At 45.1% G+C, this 21,950-nt stretch overlaps 1 protein-coding gene across 4 annotated transcripts in view; it reads right to left on the bottom strand.

Moving 5' to 3' along the window:
* rhobtb2a (Rho related BTB domain containing 2a) overlaps window positions 1–21,950 on the bottom strand; it is a 64,853-nt gene that overhangs the window by 28,995 nt on the left and 13,908 nt on the right. For 2 of the 4 annotated variants that reach the window (XM_080216806.1, XM_080216809.1), the window contains exons 2-5: window positions 15,814–16,015; window positions 9,190–9,293; window positions 7,384–7,569; window positions 6,070–7,061 (exon numbers count right to left, since the gene is read on the bottom strand). In XM_080216806.1, the coding sequence (XP_080072932.1) occupies window positions 6,070–7,061; window positions 7,384–7,569; window positions 9,190–9,293; window positions 15,814–16,005 (1,474 nt within the window). In that variant the 5' untranslated portion in view covers window positions 16,006–16,015. Of the gene's footprint in view, window positions 1–6,069; window positions 7,062–7,383; window positions 7,570–9,189; window positions 9,294–15,813; window positions 16,016–18,600; window positions 18,701–21,950 lie in introns of those variants that run through there. The other 2 variants (XM_080216807.1, XM_080216808.1) reach the window with 2 other exon arrangements.

The following is a 21,950-nucleotide window of genomic DNA, read 5'->3' as shown; positions in this document are numbered from 1 at the left end:
ATTCGGGTCAATTCAGCATGGCCAATCAACTGAACCCGCACATCTTTGGACTGTGGGAGGAAATAAGAGCACCCAGAGGAAACCCATGCAGACACGGGGAGAATGTGCAAACTCCACACAGACAGTGCATGGCATGTTCTGTACCTTTAAGGCTTGATTACCTGTAAAGACTCGCATTCCAACCATTATTTTGTAAATTGCGTTTGTGTCTTTCTATGCCCTGTTTTGAATTGAAATCCCACGCACCTGATGAAGGGACAGTGAGCACTCCGAAAGCTCGTGGCTTGTGCTACCAAATAAACCTGTTGGACTTTAACCTGGTGTTGTGAGACTTCTTACTATGTTACGTCAGGCCAGGTTTCTGAGTAGGAGACAGATGACTCACCCTGGCAATTTCCCATCATTGACACTCAACCTTTTTCCTCCCTGGGAGAGTGTGAAATGTTTATGTGTTCTCTTGTCTCGCCTTCCATTGAGGATTTGGTCACAGCTACTGATGTTCCTCTCAAATGTCACTCTCTCTGCTACAATTAACAGCTCATTCTTTTATTAAAACTCCACCAACTAGAAGCTCCTTCAGAGCACAGCTTTCCCTCTCACTTTGTTTCATCTACATCCCAATCATTTTCTCCCCTTAACACTGACTACACCACTTTTATTCTGATCATTCTGTTGAGTTTGAATGCACCTGCCCTTGGCTGTGCACTGGCTCAATCCTCCAGTTTAATTTCCTCTTTGGTCTTCCAGAAGATAATGAATACTTCATTGCTTAAAAACTTTCATACAACCATAAAATCTCGACAGCGCAGAAAGAGGCCATTCAGCCCATCAAGTCTGCACCAACTCTTACCTATCTTACCCAGGCTCCGTCTCCATAACCTCACATACTTACCAGGCTAATTCAGTTTAAATTCATTCATGAGTTTCACAAGTTGGCTTACATTGACACTGCAATGAAGTTACTGTGAAAATTCCCAAGTCGCCACACGCCGGCACCTTTTCAGGCACACTGAGGGATAAGTTCGCACGGCCAATGCACCTAAGTAGCATATCTTCCAGATCTAACCCTTAACCTATACATCTTACGACATTAAGGGACAATTTCAAAAGGCCAATCAACCTAACCTGCACATGTTTGCTCATCCAAAGCCAGACCTGAACCTGGGTTCCCTGGCGCTGTGAGGGAGCAGTGCTAACATACCAGATTTCTTTATGTTTCTTCCAAATCAAGCCATTAACTGCCACCTCTTTCAGAGGCAGGTTTTCATTTACTGATTTCCCGAGCTCATTAATCCTGACCTCAAATGTAACTCCAAACCAGTCTCCTGGAGGGATCACTTCTACATTTACTTGTCGAACCTCATACTCTGATTTTAAGATATTGTCACGTCCTTTTCTTGAGCTTGGGACCTTCCTTCACCTAGATTACTCACTGTGTAAATTTGTTCATCAATTTGTGTTTGGATGTGCCTGTACTCTGATCAATTTTAAAGCACACCAGGGAATCCAAGGAGATATCCTCTTTCTTCTTAAAGAAAAACTTTGAATCCTTCTTTAAGCAGCAGAATTGATTCAGGGCCAGAGACACAACATTTTACCTGCAGATATCTGAGAATTCAGTGGCCTACAGTTTAACAACATTGGAATACGAGTCGTTTATTCAACCCCTTGAACCTGTCCTGAAAATCAATTTGAACTAAATTCAATTCTTTTTAACTCAATGGAGGGACATGGGTGTCGCTGGCTGGACCAGCATTTATTGCCCACCCTTAGTTGCCCTTGGAGGACAGTTGAGAGTCAACCACTTTGCTGTGGCTCTGGAGTCACATAGAATCATAGAATCCCTACAGTGCAGAAGAAGGCCATGCGATGCATTGAATCTGCACCAGCCACAATCCCACCCAGGGCCCTATCCCCATAACACAAAGCATTTATCCTACCTGGTCCCCCTGACACAAATGGGGTGATTTAGCACGGCCAATCCAACCAACCTGCACATCTTTGGCCTGTGGGAAGAAACTGGAGCACCCAGAGGAAACCCACACAGACACGGGGAAAACGTGCAAACTTCACACAGACAGTGACCCAAGCTAGGAATTGAATCCTGTGAGGCAGCAGTGCTAACCACTGTGCCAACGTGCCGCCCATGTAGGCCACACCGGGTAAGGATGACAGATTTCCTTCCCTAAAGGACATTCGGTGAACCAGATGGGGTTTTTCCCAACAATCAGCAATGGTTTCATGGTCACCAGCAGATTCTGAATTCCTGCTACTTTTTATTGAACTTAAATTCAACTTCACCATCTGTGCTGACTGTGGCAACGAGAGTAGATTGGAGAGATTGTGAGTATTTATTTCCCTTGGAGAAAAGAAGGCCAAGAGTAGAGTTGATCGAGGTATTCCAAGATGCTGAGGGATATGGACAGGGTAAACGGTGAGCAATTGTTTTGGCCCAAGAGACCATCAAAAACTGGAGGGCACAGATTGAAAATAATGGGCAAAAGGAGTACAAGTGACTTGAGGAAACATTTTATTTTCACCCAGAGGAAGTGTTTGAGTCAGGAATGAACTTCTTGAGAGACCGAGACCGGTGGAGACAGGTTTGATTAAGATATTCGAAAGGGAATTGGATTGCTCCGTGAAAAGGAAGAATGTGCAAGATTACGTGGATAAGGCTGGGATGGGACTGGGTAGAATGCTCCTTCAGAGAGCCATTGCAGACTCGGTGGGCCAAATGGCTTCCTCCTGCACTGTAAAGATTCTGTCGTAGAATTTAATCATACAGCTCAGGAAGCCAGTGTGCCTTTATCACTCGGTCACTCTTTGACAGGGCGATCCAATTAGTGTCACTCCCTCGTCCTCTCTACAAAGCACTGCAAATATATTCTTTTTAAGTATACCCTCTCCCTATCTCTGTAACCTCCTCCAGCCCCAACACCCTTCCTCTATCTCTGTAACCTCCTCCAGCCTTTCCCGTTTGAAAAGATATCACTCAATTTGCTTCAGACATCGTATTCCAGATCATAATACCACATTGTGTTATCGGAAAATGGTCCCATCTCTCTCCTCTTCTTCTTTACCAAACATGTCAAACCAGTGTTTTCTGTCAGAGCTGATGAAGGGTCATCCAGACTCGAAACATTGGCTCGATTCCCTACCCACAGATGCTGTCAGACCTGCTGAGATTTTCCAGCATTTTCTGTTGTTGTATCACCATTTCTTCGCAGTTGCTGGGTCAAAATCCTGGAATTCCCTCCATAGTGGCATTGTGGGTCAACCCACCCACGGCAGCGAATCAAGGTGGCAGCTCACCGCCACCTTCTCAAGGGCAACAAGGGATGGGCAATAAATGCTGGCCAGCCAGCGACGCCCATGTCCCACGAATGAATTAAAAAAAAACTGAGGCAACAAATAAAAGGGGGAGAGACACTGACAGCCAACTGAGAATCCAGCAGAAGTGTCTTTACCCAGAGAGCGGAGAAGATGTGCTCCTCACTGGCTGATGTGAATAGTCTGGATAAATTAAGGGAAAGTTTAAAGTTTTTGAAAGTTTATTGTATTAGTGTCACAAGTAGGTTTGTATTAATAATACAAGGAGCATCAAGAACAGCCTGGACCAGTTGGGCTGAAGGGCCTGTTTCTGTGCTGCAGATGGGAGTTCCAGATTTTAATGCTTGGGGTTGCACTACGTCTTGTTCGCTACCGCTTATGTCCCTCGGCCTGGAGAACACCAACAATCACCATCCCCCCTCCCTGCCAAACGTCGACCTGTAATTCTTGGTAAGAAAACCCAAGTGGCCACAAAGTGCTGCAACCGGCAAGAATAAGATGCAACGGAGAGACAGCTGATTGAATGACAAGGAGAGGGTGATGAATAATTCAGTGGCTTTCACGGGGGATGGTTTGTCTCATTTCAACGACTGAGAATTAACTAGGGCCTTCAGACAACCTGTTGACATTGGATTCTGACGTGTTACACAGGTGGCAGATGGCGGATGTGTAAGTGAATATAATTAAAACCATAATGGTCTCTTTTGATGACATTTCTTTGGCATGAAAACAGTGCGCTCAATCAGCACCAGAAGATCACAGTTCCAGGATTTTGACCCAGCAACTGTGGTTTAGGGAGCTGTAGGTTTCAATGAACAGATTCCAAGCAGTGCTGAGGGTTTTATAGATGTCACTCCCTCACTTCACGTTCAGCTGTTAAGGCTGCGATTTATTTCTCTTTTCCATTTCTCCTCCCTCCCTGGAGAATTCGCTCTGCTTACCATTTGGGCCGGAGGCATTGCTGGGAAAACTATTTGCCTTCCTCTTGAGAATTTAATTTTGCACACGTGAAGGGAATTAATTGCAGAGTTGGCTGCATCTCTTGCTGTAAGGAAGCAGGATTATCTGAAGCTGAAGTGAGAAGAGAAGAAAGGTTGCACTTTTTTCGCAATGGCTTCTGAAGTTCATTCTGAGTTCCAACAACTCAGCCCAAAGACCAGGGGGTCTGGAAAAGGGATCCCAAATGGCTCCTTAAAATAGTTTGGAAATAAAACATTTGGTTGATTTCACAGACATCCCCACTGGTGAAAATCTCTATCCTTTCCTATGGGTTTCTGTGCTTAGGCGCAACTCAGCTTTGGCACTGGTATCCTTGTCTGAGATTGGAACAACATACACACGCTGACAGTCCTTGGTTCCTTTAACCATAGGTGACAACTGGTCAAATAGCTTCCTTCTCATCGACACCAACACTGTGTTAAGATGCAGCATCCAAAATGATAGCAGGGGAGGAATCACAGAATCACCACCGTGCAGAAGGAGGCCATTCGGCCCACTGAGTCTTCACTGACCCCAATCCCACCCCAGACCCGATCCCCACAACCCCTTGCACTTACCCCAGCTAGTCTCCCTGACACAAAGGGACAATTTAGCTGGCCAATCCACTTAACCTGCACATCTTTGGACTGTGGGAGGAAACCAGAGCACCTGGAGGAAGCCCACGCAGACACAGGGAGAACGTGCAGACTCCTCACAGACAGTGACTCAAGTTGGGAATTGAACCCAGGTCCCTGGTGATGTGAGGCAGTAGTGCCAACCACTGTGCCACCTGAATATTTCTAATTCACCACAAGGCATTCTCTGTGTCACAGGGTACTCTGGCCTTCTCGTGAATGTGTTCAGCAATTGACTGGTGGCTTTGGGGAGAAGCTATTTGCTTTGGAGGCATGACACAACCTCTTCAGTCTCCAGTACAGCAGGCAGGAATAAATGCTTATTATGAGCCCATCATATCGTTCGTTACAGGCTGAAAAGAATCAATGTGCATGCCCAAACTTTTGCATACGCAAGCAATGGGCTCAAAACCTTTTATGAGGCCCCCTCCCCACCACAATAAGGTTGGCTTGATTGGCAACGCCTCCTCCCAAAATCCAACCCACCATTGTCCAAAATGGCCACTTCAGAAACGAATGGGTTGGTGTTCCAAGGACCAGCATTGGCCAAGCCCACATACACGCCTATTGTAACGCTGCCAACCAACCAACCACCGCCCACCCCGCAAACTGGCCTTAATCAATAAAAACATGACCCAAATGGGGCACTGAGGCAAGATCTACCTTCAACAATGTCAATGAATTGAGAATCACATGTTACGTCCGCAATAGCAAGAATCGTTCTCCTGTCAAACATTTCCCAAGTCTCTGCCTCAAGCACCGTGGAGACAGATCACTTGATACCCTGAAATGTAATCTCCAAGTTATTAAACAAAATAAACCGTGTTTCTTAGCTGAGACAAGGAACTGAAATGCAGTATTACAAGCATAAACCCCCATCATGTACCTCTGGTAATGCATGTTCCTACACAGACTCGCCACAGTGCAGAAGGAGGTCATTCAGCCCATCTCGTCTATACCGATTTTAATTCCACCCAGGCCCTACTCTTGTAACTCCATACCCTGCGAATCTCCCTGACACTAAGGGGCAATTTACCATGTGTCACCAGGATACCTCAATCAGTCGTCACTTCGGGCGAGCTCACTGATTTTAAACACAAACAGAAAGCACACCATATAAGCTTACCGGAGAAAGTCCCTTTGGCAAGGCATTCTTTTACACGGTTTGCCCTCCTCACGTGGAATGCTTTGGTAATCTCTTGGTTCATGAAGGCCTCATTGTTCAAGATATTGGCCACCATCATTCGCAAGTCAAAAACCTCCAGTAGCTCTGCAATGTGGGCAATCTGCATCAGCTCCTTCTCATTCTCATCCAGCTGGCCGGTGTACAGGTAACGCATGACTGCATTGAACGCATCTGCATGCACTGAGTAGTCCATCCTGACCACTGTCATCAGTCGATTGTTCAGCGTGATGGGATCCTCTGCCATTTCTTCCTGGATACTGATGAAAGCTCTGCTCCATGAAGACAGGATTTTCCCTCGTTTAAACCAAGCCTTTGCTCTCCCACTGTTGTCGTGGGCGTTAAGTTTCAAGATACCGTCACTGGTGGACGCTCTGAGATTGGACAGCGGTTGGGTGGTCAGAACCTCATCTGTGCTTTCGCTGACATCAAAACTGGCAGCCCTCATTAAATACTCCCTGCCCTGCTTGTCACTGTGACTCACCACTCTTCCGCCAGCAGACTCTGCTTCTTCACTGAGGTCCATTAGAAATAAGTCATAAAATTTCGAAGAGGAGGTAGACAAATAGATCTTGTGAGCATAGATTTTAATCTTGTCCTGAAGCACGAGGATGACATCCGCACAAAGGGGATTCTCCAACAAGTGGGCAGGATGCTCTTCGTTGGTTTTGGGTGGCTCCGGGACAATGATGATGGGGGGAGGTGGTTTCGGGGGCAGGAACGGGGCCTGGAGTAAAGGCTTTTGAACGTTCCTCAAGTGCGACTTCCAGAACTGGAGGTGGCGCCTGGATATCAAGGCGGCCCTGATGGCATTATCGAAGACATCCTTGATGCCAAATTGGGCCACCACGCTGGTCTCATAATAGGGGATACCCAGTTCTTTGGCGACCTCGCGACCCTTTTCAGGAGGTAAAATCTCATTGTGTTTTATTGGCCTGTGAACACACAAATAAGACCGTGTCAGCTGGATAAGGTCGCTTACAAAACTGCCAAATATCATGCATTAACACCTTCCTGTTTTCTGCAACTGCTTTCTTGCTAAGATGCAATTTGGAAAGCTAGTTGGAAATGTCAAACCATGATGATTGGGGGTATTAGCTAAAGCAAAATACTGCAGAGGCTGGAATCTGAAACCAAAAGAGAAAATGCTGGAAAATCTCAGCAGTCTGGCAGCATCTGAAAGGAGAGAAAAGAGCTGACGTTTCGATTCCAGATGATCCTGTGTCAAAGCTTTGACATGGGCATTCAGGACTGTACCTTGCGAGAGGCCTCCGTGCACGATTAACTGCTTCCAAGTCAGTATACCGCAAGTCTAGCTGACAACCAACCAGAATGATGGGTGCCCGTGGGCAGAAGTGTTTGATCTCCTGATACCACATGGTCTTCACGTGGTGCAGAGAGTTGGGATTTGCAATGGAGAAGCAAAGCACAACCACGTCGGACCTAAGCGGGGAAGACAAAAAATGAACCCCATCAAAATTCCACATGAAATCTGGACTTGTGAACAGTCATCTCACCTTTGTGTAGTCTGTTTAAATTGGCATGTATAACACTTCAGCAAATAGACAGTGTTACACAGAACATACAGCACAGAAACAGGACATTCATCCCACTGGTTCCTTGCTGGTGTTTCTGCTTCACACAAGTCTCCTCCCACCCTATCAGTACATCCTTCTACTCCTTTCTCCCTCATGTGTTCATCTCGACACCAACCCCCCCTTAAATTTATCTATGATTTGCTGACTTTATTGAGTCTCACAACACCACGTTAAAGTTCAACAGGTTTATTCGGAGTCAGGAGCTTTCAGAGTGCTGCTCTGAGTGACTCACCTGATGAAGGAGCAGCACTCTGAAAGCTTGTGATTCCATATAAACCTGTTGGATTTTAACCTGGCATTGTGAGATTTCTTACAGTCCTCACTCCAGTCCATCATTTCTTTATGGAGGCCTGTAAAAACTAATTACTACAGCATTCAGCTTTGTCGATAATGGAGGTGAACATCGACTGCACACAGATATAAAAGCTTGTGGCCACCGCACAGCGTGTTTTTGAGTAAGTTACACTCATCAATGGTACCCTTTTCAATAAAAACACCTGAAAATGAGTTGCAATGAGTAAACCTGTTGCGGAGGAACCTGCCCTTTCCTCAGCCCTGCTGGACATTCTGCCTCAGCTGATTAGGTTGGCCAGGTTTTCAGAATGACGTAGTCATGTCCTTTCCAGCCGTAAAGGCTAGTGCCATAACTGAATGATCCACAAGAAATGCTGTGTTATTCCAAGAAAAGACTCCACCAGCTGAGGGCTGGCATTATCCATCTTCAAAACAAATCAGATTCTTTCATTTTAGTTTTGTTCAGGAAATGCAGAACTGGTTAGAAAGCATTTCAAATCTGTGCAATCGCCTTCTCAGTAATACTCTCTGAGGATAAGCTTTGCAGGATGATTTGAGATAAAGCTTTACAAGGATATTTGGTTTTACAATGACCTCAAATTTGTCATGCCGTTGGTTGTGTGATGACTTCAATGAGGTCCATGACTTGGCCTCTTGGAGTATGAGTTCCCTGATTGGACTGGCAATTCTCACCTCAATCAGGGAGCTCATACTCCAAGAGGCCAACCTCATGGGCCTTGTTCAAGTTATTATCGGTTGTTTCACAGAATAGAATCAAAGAATCCCTACAGTACAAAACGAGACCATTCAATCCACTGAGCCTACGCCAACAATAATTCCCCCACATCCCTGTAATCCCACATATTTACCCTGCTAATCCTCCAAAATGAGGCATGGCCAATCAACCTAACCCACACATCATTGGAGTGTGGGAGGAAACTGGAGCACCCAGAGGAAACCCATGCAGACACAAGGAGAATGTGCAACTTCCTCACAGAGTCACTCAAGTTGGGAATCGAACCCAGGAACCTGGTGCTGTGAGGCAGCAGTGATAACCACTGTGCCACCGTGCCATCAATTGTCTTTCTCCCATGGTTGGTTCAGTTGGAAATCTGGGAAGGTGCACCTTGCCGACTGAAATTAATCCAAAACTGACTGGTTTGACTGTTACCTGCCATAGGCAAACCGCCTGTCCTTGTGATGGTCACCAAATGTGTCCCAGAGCCTCAACGATACACTAACGTCATCGACTACATCACGTGATCGCTCCAGGACCTGAGGAAAAAAAACTGATGAAGCGATTTCGTGCAATTGATTTAAAAGTATAATTCCACCCCCCTGCTCAATAATTACCAGTGCAAAGGAAGAGAAGGTAAGTCCCATCAAGTGTGTTGCAGTACGGAATCATACAGTGCAGAAGAGGCCTTTCGGCCCATAGAGTGTGCACCAACAGTAATTAAGGCTGAAGGGGCACAAGCTGCTTCAGTTGATTTGGCATTCAATGTGTTGCACAGCGCTCATATTAAACTACCTTGCCCAAACAGTGAGCACACTGGAGAAAAGAAACTGCTACTAAAGGTGCACAACCATCAGACCACAGCTTGAATGGATCTGGTCACCCAGACATAGACATTCAAGCAGTGGGAAGAGTGTGGGGAAGAGCTAGGAGGCTAATTTCTCACGTCAAAGGTCTGAAGTGTCAGATGAGGATGGCAGTGGTCTGTGACCTCAATGTGGAAGTTCGTGAAGGAAATGGAAAAGGTGCACCTCAAATAAGACTTACAACAGTGGGACATTACTTCAAATTAGTCTGGAGGACGTGCTGGTTAGGTGCACTGGCCATGATAAATTCTCCCTCACCGTATCCAAACAGGCGCCAGAGGGTGGCGTCTATGGGATTGTCACAGTAACTTCATTGTAGTGTTAATGTCAGTCTCCTTGGGACACTAATTAATAAAATACAAATGGTTGAAAAATGTACATTAAGAACAGCTGCCAGGAGATTTTACATGTTTGCATCTTCATCATCTCTGGAGAACTTGGGGTGTCAATAGTGTCCACCTCCCTGAACAAGTAAAACACCGTGTCTTTAGAGAGGCAGCCTTGACCTTGTAAGCAAGGATGCCAATGATGTTGCTTTTAACTCGAGAGTTGGAGAGAATGCTGAATATCCATAAATTAATATCAGAATGCGAACCTTCATCTTCCAAAACCTCCTTGCTATCACCCACAATTTATGCTTGGTGGCCAATGTGTCATTTTTAAACAGCCGAAACCAGATGTTCTTGAGAAAAACAGCTTGCATTTAAACTGCACCTCTAATGACCTCAGGACATCACACAATGCTTTACAGTCAATAATATACTTTTGAAGTGTAGCAGTTGGCATCCTTTCATCCAGATAGGATGACAGACACAGCAAACAATCCATTGAGGTGGGTGCAGCGAATGCCATCCCTGATACAGGAAAAGCAGCAGTCAATCTGAGTACAACAAGCTCCCACGAGCAGCAGTGCCATAATGATCGGACATCTGTGATGTTGGCTGGTATTGTGTTTCCTTTGATTTTTCCAGCACAAACTCACCAATTACTCAAGCACACTGGTTAACTGTATTGTCAATTCTTTATTCACTGATTATTGTACGATGTACACATTTCCAGAGTGCTTTTACCAGGAGTTCTCGATTGGTCAACTGACAGATTGTCACACAACAGGTGATGGACATAGCCGACTCGAGGGCTCCTACAATTGCTGAGAGATCAACAGTGGCCAGGGTACTGGGAAAACTCCCGTCTTCTGCTCGATAGGACCACAGGGCTTTTAACATCCACCAGAGAGGGCAGATGGGTCCTCAGCATCTCAACTGAAAGACGGCCTGTCCGACAGTCCAGCAGCCCCCTCAGCACTTGTCTAGCAGCCTGGCAGTGTGGTGGCACAGTGGTTAGCACTGCTGCCTCACAGCGAAAGGGACCCAGGTTCAATTCTGGCCTCCAGCCACTGTCTGTATGGAATTTCCACATTCTTCCCGTGTCTGCGTGGGTTTCTTCCCACAATCCAAAGATGTGCAGGTTAGGTTGATTGGCCACACTAAATTAACCCAAGTGATAGGAGGATTGGCAGGATGGATACGTGAGGTTACAGGCGTGGAGCCTGGTGGGATTGTGTGGACTCGATGGGCTGAATGGCCTCCTTCTGCACTGCAGGGATTCTATGATCAATATTGATCATGCACTCCGTCCAAACCACTTAACCTGCACATCATTATTGTGGGAGAAAACCACAGCACCTGATGGAAACCCATGCAGACACAGGGAGAATGTGCAGAATCCACACAGACAGTCACCCGAGGTCAGAATTGAACCCGGGTCCCTGGTGCTGCGAAGCAGCAGTGCTGACCACTGTGCTGCCGTGCCGCTCAGCAGGACCTGACCCATAACCTTCTGACTCAGGCTGCTGGCTGACACAAACCTCCACAAAATATCCCCTTCAGTTGCAGCTTCCAGCCCATTCGCCGCAATGTCAAAAACACAAATTCATATCCCAGTGATAAAACAATTTTTCATGCTGAATAATTTTCAGTGTTGCACAGGTTTATTGCAGTTGTAAATAAAGCCTGAACACAAACCTAGCCATGTGGCTGGGTATTGCGTTGAAGTGAATTATTTCACCACTTACAAAATCAAACTGAACTGCAGGAGCTTTGTAATTGCGGTATTGGACTTGCAGCCAAGGGGTCAAGAGTTCAAATCACACCATGGCTAAACTTAATCTGTCACATCTGATGCAAGTTCACCAACCTGAAATGCCGATTTTCTCTCTCTCTGCAGAGGCTGTCTGATCTGCTGTGCATTTCCAGCATGCACACTTTATATTTCCCATTTCAAGCACCTGTAGTTTTTTTTCCTTCAACTCAGCACCTGAGAAATAACCCCTCAACAACAACTTGTATTCACACAGCAACTTTTGTGGGGTTGGTTGATAAAGGAAGCAGATGTGGTATGAGGAGAAACTTTTCCACACAGCGAGTGGCTAGGGTTTGGAATGCTCTGTCTGAGAGTGTGGTGGCGGCAGTTTCAATCGCAGCTTTTAAAAGGGAATCAGGCTGTCATCTGAAAAGGAAGAATGTGCAGGGCCGGGGGAGGTGTGTGTGTGTGTGTATATGTCTCTGTGTCTGTGTGTGTTTCTGTGTGTGTGTCATGTCTGTCACAGATCAAGAACTAGCCAGTCCCACCTCCTCTGGACATGATCAACTCTGGCTGCCTGAGGACAACTGGGAGCAACCTTACCCACATTACAAGAAGCAATTAAATAAGATTGCAAGAATGCTCAAGATGCAAGCATAAATCCCACTTAGTATTTTATTTTGGATCTTAATATCATCCTAACTTATTTCAGTCTTAATTCCCCAGACATTTCTTTTCCCTATATCTGATTAGCACTTGGAGATGATCATGCACATCAATTGTATGATACGATGGTGGAGAGTTGTTTTTATTACTATTAATTCATGGGACATGGCCAGCATTTACTGCCCATCCTTGGTTGCCCTTGTTCAAAGGGTAGTTGAGAGTCAACCACATTGCTGTGGCTATGGAGTCACATGTAGGCCAGGCCAGGCCAGGTAAGGTCGGCAGATCTCCTTCCCTAAAGGACATTAATGAATCAGATGGGTTTTTCTGACAATCGACAATGGTCTCAGATGCTCACTTGAGCATGTATACAAACACGCTTACTGACACAAGAGTTGACTGGAATCAGGAGATATAGAACTGTAATGTTTCACACTGTGAATAAATCTACTTGAAGTAAAGATCAACTCTGGATTTTTCATTCACCAACTGGCTATTTGGAGGAGAACAATACATTAAATTTAGCATCTAACTCATTTATTCAATATCAGAAAGCACACAGACCGATGAATTCGAAGCAGGAGCAGGTCAATTGGCCCCTCAAGCCGGCTCCACCATTCGATCAGATCTGGGCTAAATTGATAGTGGATTCAACTCGACTTTCCCTTCTCACACCTTCGACTCTCTCATTAGTGAGGAATTGATCGAATTCAGCCTGAAAAATATTCACTGACCCTGCCTCCATCACTCTCTGGGGAAGAGAGTTCCACAGACTCACTGCCCATTTGAGAGATTAAAAAAAAATCTCATCTGCCTGACATGAGAGACCCTTATTTTTAAACTGTGTCCGTAGTTTTGGCCTCTCCCACAAGGGGAAACATCCGTTCAGCATCCACCTTTTCGTGTCCCATCAGGATCTTGAATGGTTCAATAAGATCACTCCCGGCTCTTCTGAACTCCAGTGGATACAGACCCAATCTGTCCAATGAATGACATAGAAACAGAGAAATGAGAAGCAGGAGGAGGCCATTTGGCCCTTTGAACCTACTCCACCATTCATTTTGATTATGGCTGATCTCGAATTCAATATCCTGATCCCCCTTCCCCCCATATGCTTTGATCCCTTTCGTCCCTAGAGCAATATCTAATTTCTTCTTGCATTCACACAATGCTTTTGGCGTCAACTACATTCTGTGGGAGTGAATGTCACACATTCACCACCCTCTGGGTGAAGAAATTTCTCCTCACCTTAGTCCTAAAAGGTTTACCCTTATCCTCAAACTATGGCTCCTAGTTATAGACGACGACCCCCACCCCCTCACTGGGAATGTTCTTTCTGAATTCACCATGTCTAACCCTGTCAGAATTTTCTAAGTTTCTATGAGAAACCCTCTCACTCTTCTAAACTCCAGTCAATATTATCCGAACCAAATTAGTCTCTCCTCATATGACAGATCTGCCATCCCAGGGATCAGCCTGGTAAATCTTTGCTGCACTCCCTCGACACAAAGACATCCTTCCTCAGATAAGGACACCAAAATTACATGCAATACTCCAGGTACAGCCTCACCAATGCCCTATACAATTGCAGCAAAACATCTCTATCCCTATACTCAAATCCTCTCGCTTTGAAGGCCAACATACCATTTGCCATCTTTACTGCCTGCCATACCTGTGCGTACTTTCAGTGACTGATGCACAAGGACTCCAAGATCTCGTTGAGTATCCATCTCTCTCAATTTACACCCATTCAAGTAATAATCTGTCTTCCTGTTTTTGCTACCCAAGTAGATAACCTCACATTTAACCATATTATCCTACCTCTGCCATGCAAATGTCCACACACTCAGCCTGTTCAAATCGTGCTGAAGCATCTCTGCATCCTCTTCACAGCTCACCCTCCCACTTAACTTTGTATCATCGGCAAATTTGGAGATAAGACATTCAGTTCCCTCTTCCAAATCATTAATATATAATGTGAACAGTTGGGTTTCTATCATCGATCCCTACGGAACCCAACTCGTCACTGACTGCCAATCAGAAAATAACCCAACTCTCTGCTTCCTATCTGCTAACCAGCTTTCTATCCATCTCAAGACATTGCTTGCCACCCTATGTGCTTCACATAGTAGTTTGTTGTGTGAGACCTTTCTGAAAGTCTAAATAAACATCCTTTGATTCTCCTTGGTCAACTCTACTAGTTACATCCTCGAAAAAAATTCCAACAGAATCATCAAGCATGATTTCCCCTCTGCAAATCCATGCTGACTTTGTCTGATTATACCACTACCTTCCAAATGCTGAATTATGAAATCCTTGATAATAGGCTCTCGCAATTTCCCCAATTTTGATGTTAGGCTCACTAGTTTGTAGTTCCCTATTTTCGCTTTACCTCCCTTTTTGAATTTTGTTAATTACCTTTCAACCTGTAGGCACTGTCCCAGAGTCCAAAGAATTTTGGAAAATAACCACCAATGGATCTATTATTTCCAGGGCCACTTCCTTCAGTGCTCTGGGATAAAGATTATCAGGACCTGAAGATTTATTCACCTTCAATCCCATCAATTTCCCCAGAACCATTCTTCTACTAATGCTGATTTCCTTCAGCTCCTCACTATGTTTCTCTCAGCACTCCTGGTACATTGCTTCAGTCTTCACAAAGGACGACATGAATCAAGCACAAATTTAATTCCTCAGCCATTTCTTTCTCCCCCATTATGAATTCTCCTTTTTCTGACTGTAAGGGTTCTACATTGGTTTTTGTCAATCTTTTTCTCTTTCCATGTCTATATGGTACAGAAGGAGGCCAATCAGCCCATTGTGCCCGTCAGACACAGTAGAACATATTGACGATTGCAGTTTGAGCAGAAAATGCTGGAAAATCTCAGCAGGTCAGGCAGCATCTGTGGAGAGAGAAGAGAGCCAACGTTTTGAGTCAGCATGACCCTTCGTCAGAGCTAATGTTACAGATGGAAGCAGGTTCAAAGGCAGGTAAAGATGGGCAAAAAGCCTTTGATAAGACAAAGGTGATTCAGTGACAGAAGGGATGATGGTGCAAGGAGAAAAAGAGGACCATAAAGGGACAAGTGAAGAAATGGAAGATGGGTCTCGAGTAGCTGCAAATGGCAGCACAGGACACACACACACACACACACACACACACACACACACACAGAGACATACAGACAGACAGACACAGATAGAGAGACAGAGACAGATCAAGACAGAGAGACACACGCAGAGAGCAAGGAAGAGAGAGGGAACCGCACACATACACACACACACGCGCACACACACACGCGCACACACACACAGCGATTTGCACATGCACAGACACAAACACACAAACACACACACACACACACAGGACGAGCACTGTACAATCCACTGGGACTGATCTAACATGGGCTATATTGCACCATAATAAAGTGCATGTGCTACTTACCTCTTGGCACACACGGTACTGGTCAATGGCCCAGACTGTTGGTACGTGAGTGGCCAGTAGCTGGTATTGTGTTAGGGTGGCATTACATGCTCTCGCACAGATAAGCCTGGTCTTTCCTACTGCGTTATCACCCACGACCACACACTTGATGGTTTCTACATTTGGTCTTTCGTAGTCCATATTTGTATCCATCAACCATGGGCTAGACATGATAAAGAGAATGATCAAATTAACAAAAGGCGCACAAACTGGAAAAGTTTTAAACTACCTTTTCTAACTTTCCACCAGAGAACTAGGTTTACAGCATAGAATGCCATTCAGCACATCACATCTGTGACAGCCCTTTCCAGGAGCAGTGTAAAAATCAATCCCACTCCTCTGCTTTCTCCGTATCAACTTCTTGCGGTGCACACACAAAATCTGCAGCAAATCGTAACACAATTAGCCTTGTGATAAGGAAAGAGAAACATGATGTTGCCTCCATTACGACAGCGAGTGCCCTCTGAAGCAGTTCAGTGCCTGCATGTGCTTTAAGGTGCCCCTGAGGTTGTATATGTTTTGCATTCACAAGTCTTTGTGAAATGAGCTTGACACTCAAAAAATAAATCGGAGTTGGAAAAAGAACTGAACTGCCTTGCAGATGGAGTTCTCTCAGAGCACAAGTACAGTTCAGTTGCCACTCAAGTTTGAGAGTGCAACTGATCTTTTATTTACACCAGACTGTCCACAGATTGTCCCTGTAACATAATATATGTTGAACTGTTATTATTGGAAGAAGGTTATACCATGTCCCAAATATCAGCAGATATCAGCAGGTCACGTACCAGCCGACTCAAGAACAGCTTCTTCCCAGCAGCTGTCAGACTTTTGAATGGACCTACCTTTCATTAAGTTGCTCTTTCTCTACAGCCTAGCAATGACTGCAACACTACATTCTGCACTCTCTCATTTCCTTCACTATGAACGGTATGCTTTGTCTGTAAAATGCTGAAGAAACAATACTTTTCACTGTATGCTAAGACGTGACGATTATAAATAAAATCAAGATAAATTAGTACGATGCTCCGGCTGCAAGGACTTCAAACTGGCAACCCACAGTGTTTGTTCTCTCTGCCTGAAACTTTGGAAAGTTCCAGACTGCGTGATAATCTTAGATACAGCTGGCATTTATAAATAGCACAAACATTGATCAAAAGTTCAAGTATGTCAATATGAGAGAATATTTCTCCAAATCCAGTGCTCCCGCTTACCAGTTCCCTCTTTCTCTTGACTGAAGGCACAGCTGCAGCTTTCTGCCTATTTAGCGTAATGGATGAAAGATTGTGAGCTGAGAATCGTAGGGGTTGGGGTGGGTGGGGGGAGGGGAAATGTCCCAGCCTGGAACATGGTGCACTGCACACCATACTCCATCAATCACAGACCAGCCTTGACTATGCTGACAGACTACCCCGATAAGCCCAATCACGTTCCAATGCACGCTTCCAGTGGACAGGGCGAGAATGGAGCAGGAGCAGGGGAGGCTGAAATGGTTTTTCCCATTTCCTGGACAAGGAGTGTTTAGGCAAATACCAATCCATTAGCTCACTCAGTGCTGGGCAGTAATCGAAACTGGGACCTTCAGGTCTACATAAATCACAGAGCAGAAGGAGGCCATTTGGCCCATCAAGTCTGCACCGACAGTCCGACACAGCATCATATCCAGGCCTTACCCCCATAACAGTTAGGTATTTACCCTAGTAACCCTCCGAACTGACAAATTCTTGGGATACTAAGGGTCAGTTTAGCATGGCCAATCCACCCAACCTGCACATCTTTGGAGTGTGGGAGAAAACAGGAGCATTCGGCTGAAACCCACGCAGACACGGGGAAGAACATGCAGACTGCGCACAGACAGTGACCCAAGCTGGGAAATCAATCCCCGGTCCCTGGCGGTGAGGCAGCAGTGTTAACCACCGTGCTGCCCATAGACCCAGCCCGTCACTGGATAGACTTATGGTGGACAGCCCTTCCCCATTGGTTGGTATGTATCAATGATCAATTTAGCGGTCAGTTTGGGAAGCTGGGACCATGATTGGTGCAGGCATCGTTGAGTTCAGTCTGGAATCACATTGTTACTCCCGTGGTTTGAGCTGTGTTAGCCCAAAGATGGCACTAACCTGACTACCTCTTATAGAATGGAGGGAGTTGTATCACTGGGATTGCCACTAAAACAGCTTAAAGGGTGGAATAAATGCACTGGCTTCTCTCTTTTCATATTCCTGAACCGCAATCAGCAGATTTTTATTCACCATCTATTTTTCATGACACTCAGTGAAAGACAGAATGCTGAAACCCAGAATGCCAAACTGGGTTCTGATCTATTCATAGATACAGCGAGGACTGGGAAAAAAACTGGAGTGCTGCTGAAACTGTTCAGCACATCACACATCAGATCTCATTTCAATTGTACTGGTGGCAGTTAAGACTCTCAGGTTTTTAGCTGTTGGATTAAGCACTATTAGATGACATTATGAACGGCACAGTACACTGGCACTACATGCACAGCCCGAGACTGCAGGGGTTTGTGCTTGTGCAATTGTAACTTTTCACATCAGTTGAAGTGTGCAACACTATCCAGATTGGTATTTGGGCCTACATGGCCACGGTAACATGCAAGTTGTACTCTGCAGTGATGGACAGTGGTGACAGGTCAACTTTCTTTCCATCACATGGCTGGCCAGAAATTTCTCCTGCTCTTCCTGGCTGCCGTGAGCATGTGTTGAAAAGATGAATGGGTTGACACTCAACCTGTCTGGCCATGATACGAATACACCTCCCTAAACATCAAGTCCTGCAGGTGGACTTGAACCCAGAGCTCCCAGTTCAGAGGCATGGATGCCACTTCCAGTGCGCCACAAGACCACTATCTGGAACATAGAAACAAAGAATCAGGACGAGACCATTTTATCCCCTTCACCCTCTTTCATCATTGAGTGAGATCAGGGTTGATCTGTAACCTCACTCCATACACCCATAAGACCCTAAGAGACAGAAGGAGAATTAGGCCTCTTGGCTCAACAAGTCCTCTCCGCCATTCAATCATCACTGATTTTTTTTCTCATCCCCATTCTTCTACCTTTTCCCCATCATCCCTGATCCCCTTATTAATCAAAAACCTATCTATCTCTGTCTTAAAGGCACTCAAAGGCATCACCTCCATAGCCTTTTGCAGCAAAGAGTTTCACAGATTCATCACTCTCTGGCTGAAGAAACATCTCCTTTCTTCCCATTTCCCTTCAGACCCTAGGGTAACAAAAATCCAGGATTTGAAGTGACAATTGACCCAACTTCGATTCTCATTTTTGGAAGTGGGTTCCAAACTTGACCACTCTGTGTGCTGGAGGTGTTACCTCATATTACTTTGGAAGGCTCTTGGTCTAACTTGTAACGTACACCCCACCTCGGCCTTCCATTTGCCAACCCTTTTAAGGAAAAAGTTTTATCCATTTCCTCCATTTCTTCGCCTTGACATCTTGAAACCTTTGGCCAAATCATCTGCCAACTTTTTAAATTCCAGGGAATGCAATGCTCACTCTTGGAGAACATGTGTCATTCCAATAAGCCTATGCCGCAATTCTTCCAAGGCTAACATGCTTCCGACTTCAACCTAGTGCCAAGCAGAAGCCAGACTGCACATTCCCTGAAGGGAGGGTGGGAAATTTGGAATCCTGCCCATTAATGAGCCACAGGGAACTGGATAAATTCAGAGTGTGGTCAATGCAACCTCCTGGAGAATTTACTTGGGTGCTGGGGGATGTCTTTTCCATTCACCATGATCCCAGGAAACTTTTGATCACCTCACCTACAAGTGTGAGGTATTGCACTTTGGAAGGACAAACTAAAGTAGAACATACATGGTAAATGGTAGGGCACTGAAGAGTGCAGTAGAACAAGGGATTTGAGAACACACTCACAAAATTCCCTCAAAGTGGTGTCACAGGTAGATAGGGTCGTAAAGAGTGCTTTTGGAACACTGGCCTTTATAAATCAAAGTATCGAGTATAAGAGTTGGAATGTTATGGTGAGGTTGTATAAGACATTGGTGAGGCCGAATTTGGAGTATTGTGTACAGTTTTGGTCACCTATTTACAGGAAGGATATTAATCAGGTTGTAAGAGTACAAAGAAGGTTTACAAGGATGTTGAGAAACAGAGTTACAGATAAAGGTTGAATAAGTTAGGATTTTATTCCCTGGAGCGTAGAAGAATGAGGGGAGATTTGATAGAGGTGCATAAAATTATGAGGGGTATAGATAGAGTGAATACAAGCAGGCTTTTTCCACTGAGGCTCAGGGAGAAAAAAACTAGAGGACATGGGTTAAGGGTGAAAGCAGAAAAGTTTAAAGGGAATATTAGGGGAGGGTTCTTTACACAGAGTGCTGGGAGTGTGGAATGAGCTGCCAGATGAAGTGGTAAATGCAGGCTCACTTTTAACATTGAAGAAAAACTTGGAGAGGTACATGGATGAAAGGGGTATGGAGGGATATGGTCCAGGTGTAGGTCAGTGGGACTGGGCAGAAAAATGGCTTGGCACAGCCAAGAAGGGTCAAAGGGCCTGTTTCTGTGCTGTAATGTTCCATGGTTCCAGACACTGAAAACTGGCATTGGTGTTTTCTGGAAATCTTTCCTCACTGTTCACCCTCGATTTGATACCAACCCAGTTCCACAACCAAAAAATACAATCACATCCTTCATTTGAATTATCAAAGGAGTGGGCACGTGAAAAGAATTCAGATGGTGGGCATTTATATTAATGATTTGGGTGAGAATTTAGGAGGTATAGTTAGTCTACTTGCAGATGACACCAAGGTTGGTGGCATAGTGGACAGTGAAGAAGGTTGTCTTGGATTGCAACTGGATCTTGATCAATTGGGCCAGTGGACTGACGAATAGCAGATGGAGTTTTAGATAAAGCATCACCTTGCGTTCTGGGAAGTCAAACAAGGGTCGGACTGACTCAGTTAATTGTAGGACATTGGGCAGAGTTACGGTAAAAAAGGTCGAGGAGTACAGGTTCTTAGCTCCTTGGAATTGGAGTCACAAGTGTACAGGATGGTGAAGAAGGCATTCAGCATGCTTTGGTCACAACATTGAATCCAGAAGTTGGGACGTCTTGTTGAATTTGTAAAAGACATTGGTAAGGCCACACTTGGAACACTGTGTACAGTTCTAGTCACTTTATTATAGAAAGGATATTATTAAACTGGAAAGGTGCAGAAAAGATTTACGAGGATGATACCAGGACTTGAGCGAGAAGGAGAGGCTGAACAGAATGGGACATTTTTTTCCCTGGAGCGTCGGAGGCTGAGGGATGATCTTATAGAGGTTTGTAAAATAACGAGGGGTATAGATCAGCTAGATAGTCAATATCTTTTCCCAAAGGGAGGGGAGTCTAAAACTAGAGGACATCGGTTAAAGATGGGAGGGGAGAAATACAAAACGGTCCAGAGGGGCAATTTTTTAACACAGAAGGTGGTGTCTGGAATGAGCTGCCAGAGGTAGTAGTAGACACGGGTACAATTCTGTCTTTTAAAAAGCATTTGGACAGTTACACAGATAAAATGGGTATAGAGGGATATGGGCCAAAGGCAGGCAATTGGGACTAGCTTAGTGGTTAAAAGCTTGGCAACATGGACAAGTTTGGCCAAAAGGCCTGTTTCCATTTTACAAACCTCTATGACTATGACTGAGTAAATGGCGCAGCAACAATGATTCAATACAACATGGCACCACATCAGTGCAATAATCCAACACAACCAATTGTCAACATCTCGAGCCTTGGAAAGACAATCAAATATCGCTGAATAATTATCACCTCCAGATTTGAAGGTGTTTCAGCACACCTGTCTGAGCTCTGATACCCACACCATCAGTTGCTCACACTTCTAGTTTAAAATTACACTGCATATTTCAGACAGCTGATTGCTTCACAGTTCCCCCCTCCACCCCATTGAAATTCACTTCCCTCTTAATCCCACATTCATCTGACCCTGTCTGGAACTGTACCCAAACAGCAGTCTTAAATACAGCATTGTCGGAACTGCTTGTGGGGCCATTTCCCTGACTACTTCCTCCAGCAATACTGACAATAACTGGCAG

The sequence above is a fragment of the Carcharhinus amblyrhynchos genome, chromosome 34, assembly GCF_965287045.1.
Source record: "Carcharhinus amblyrhynchos chromosome 34, sCarAmb.v2.hapA, whole genome shotgun sequence".
Lineage (NCBI taxonomy): Eukaryota > Metazoa > Chordata > Chondrichthyes > Carcharhiniformes > Carcharhinidae > Carcharhinus > Carcharhinus amblyrhynchos.
The sequence above is the reverse complement of the archived record's forward strand: the minus strand, read 5'-3'. Positions and strand labels throughout refer to the sequence as shown.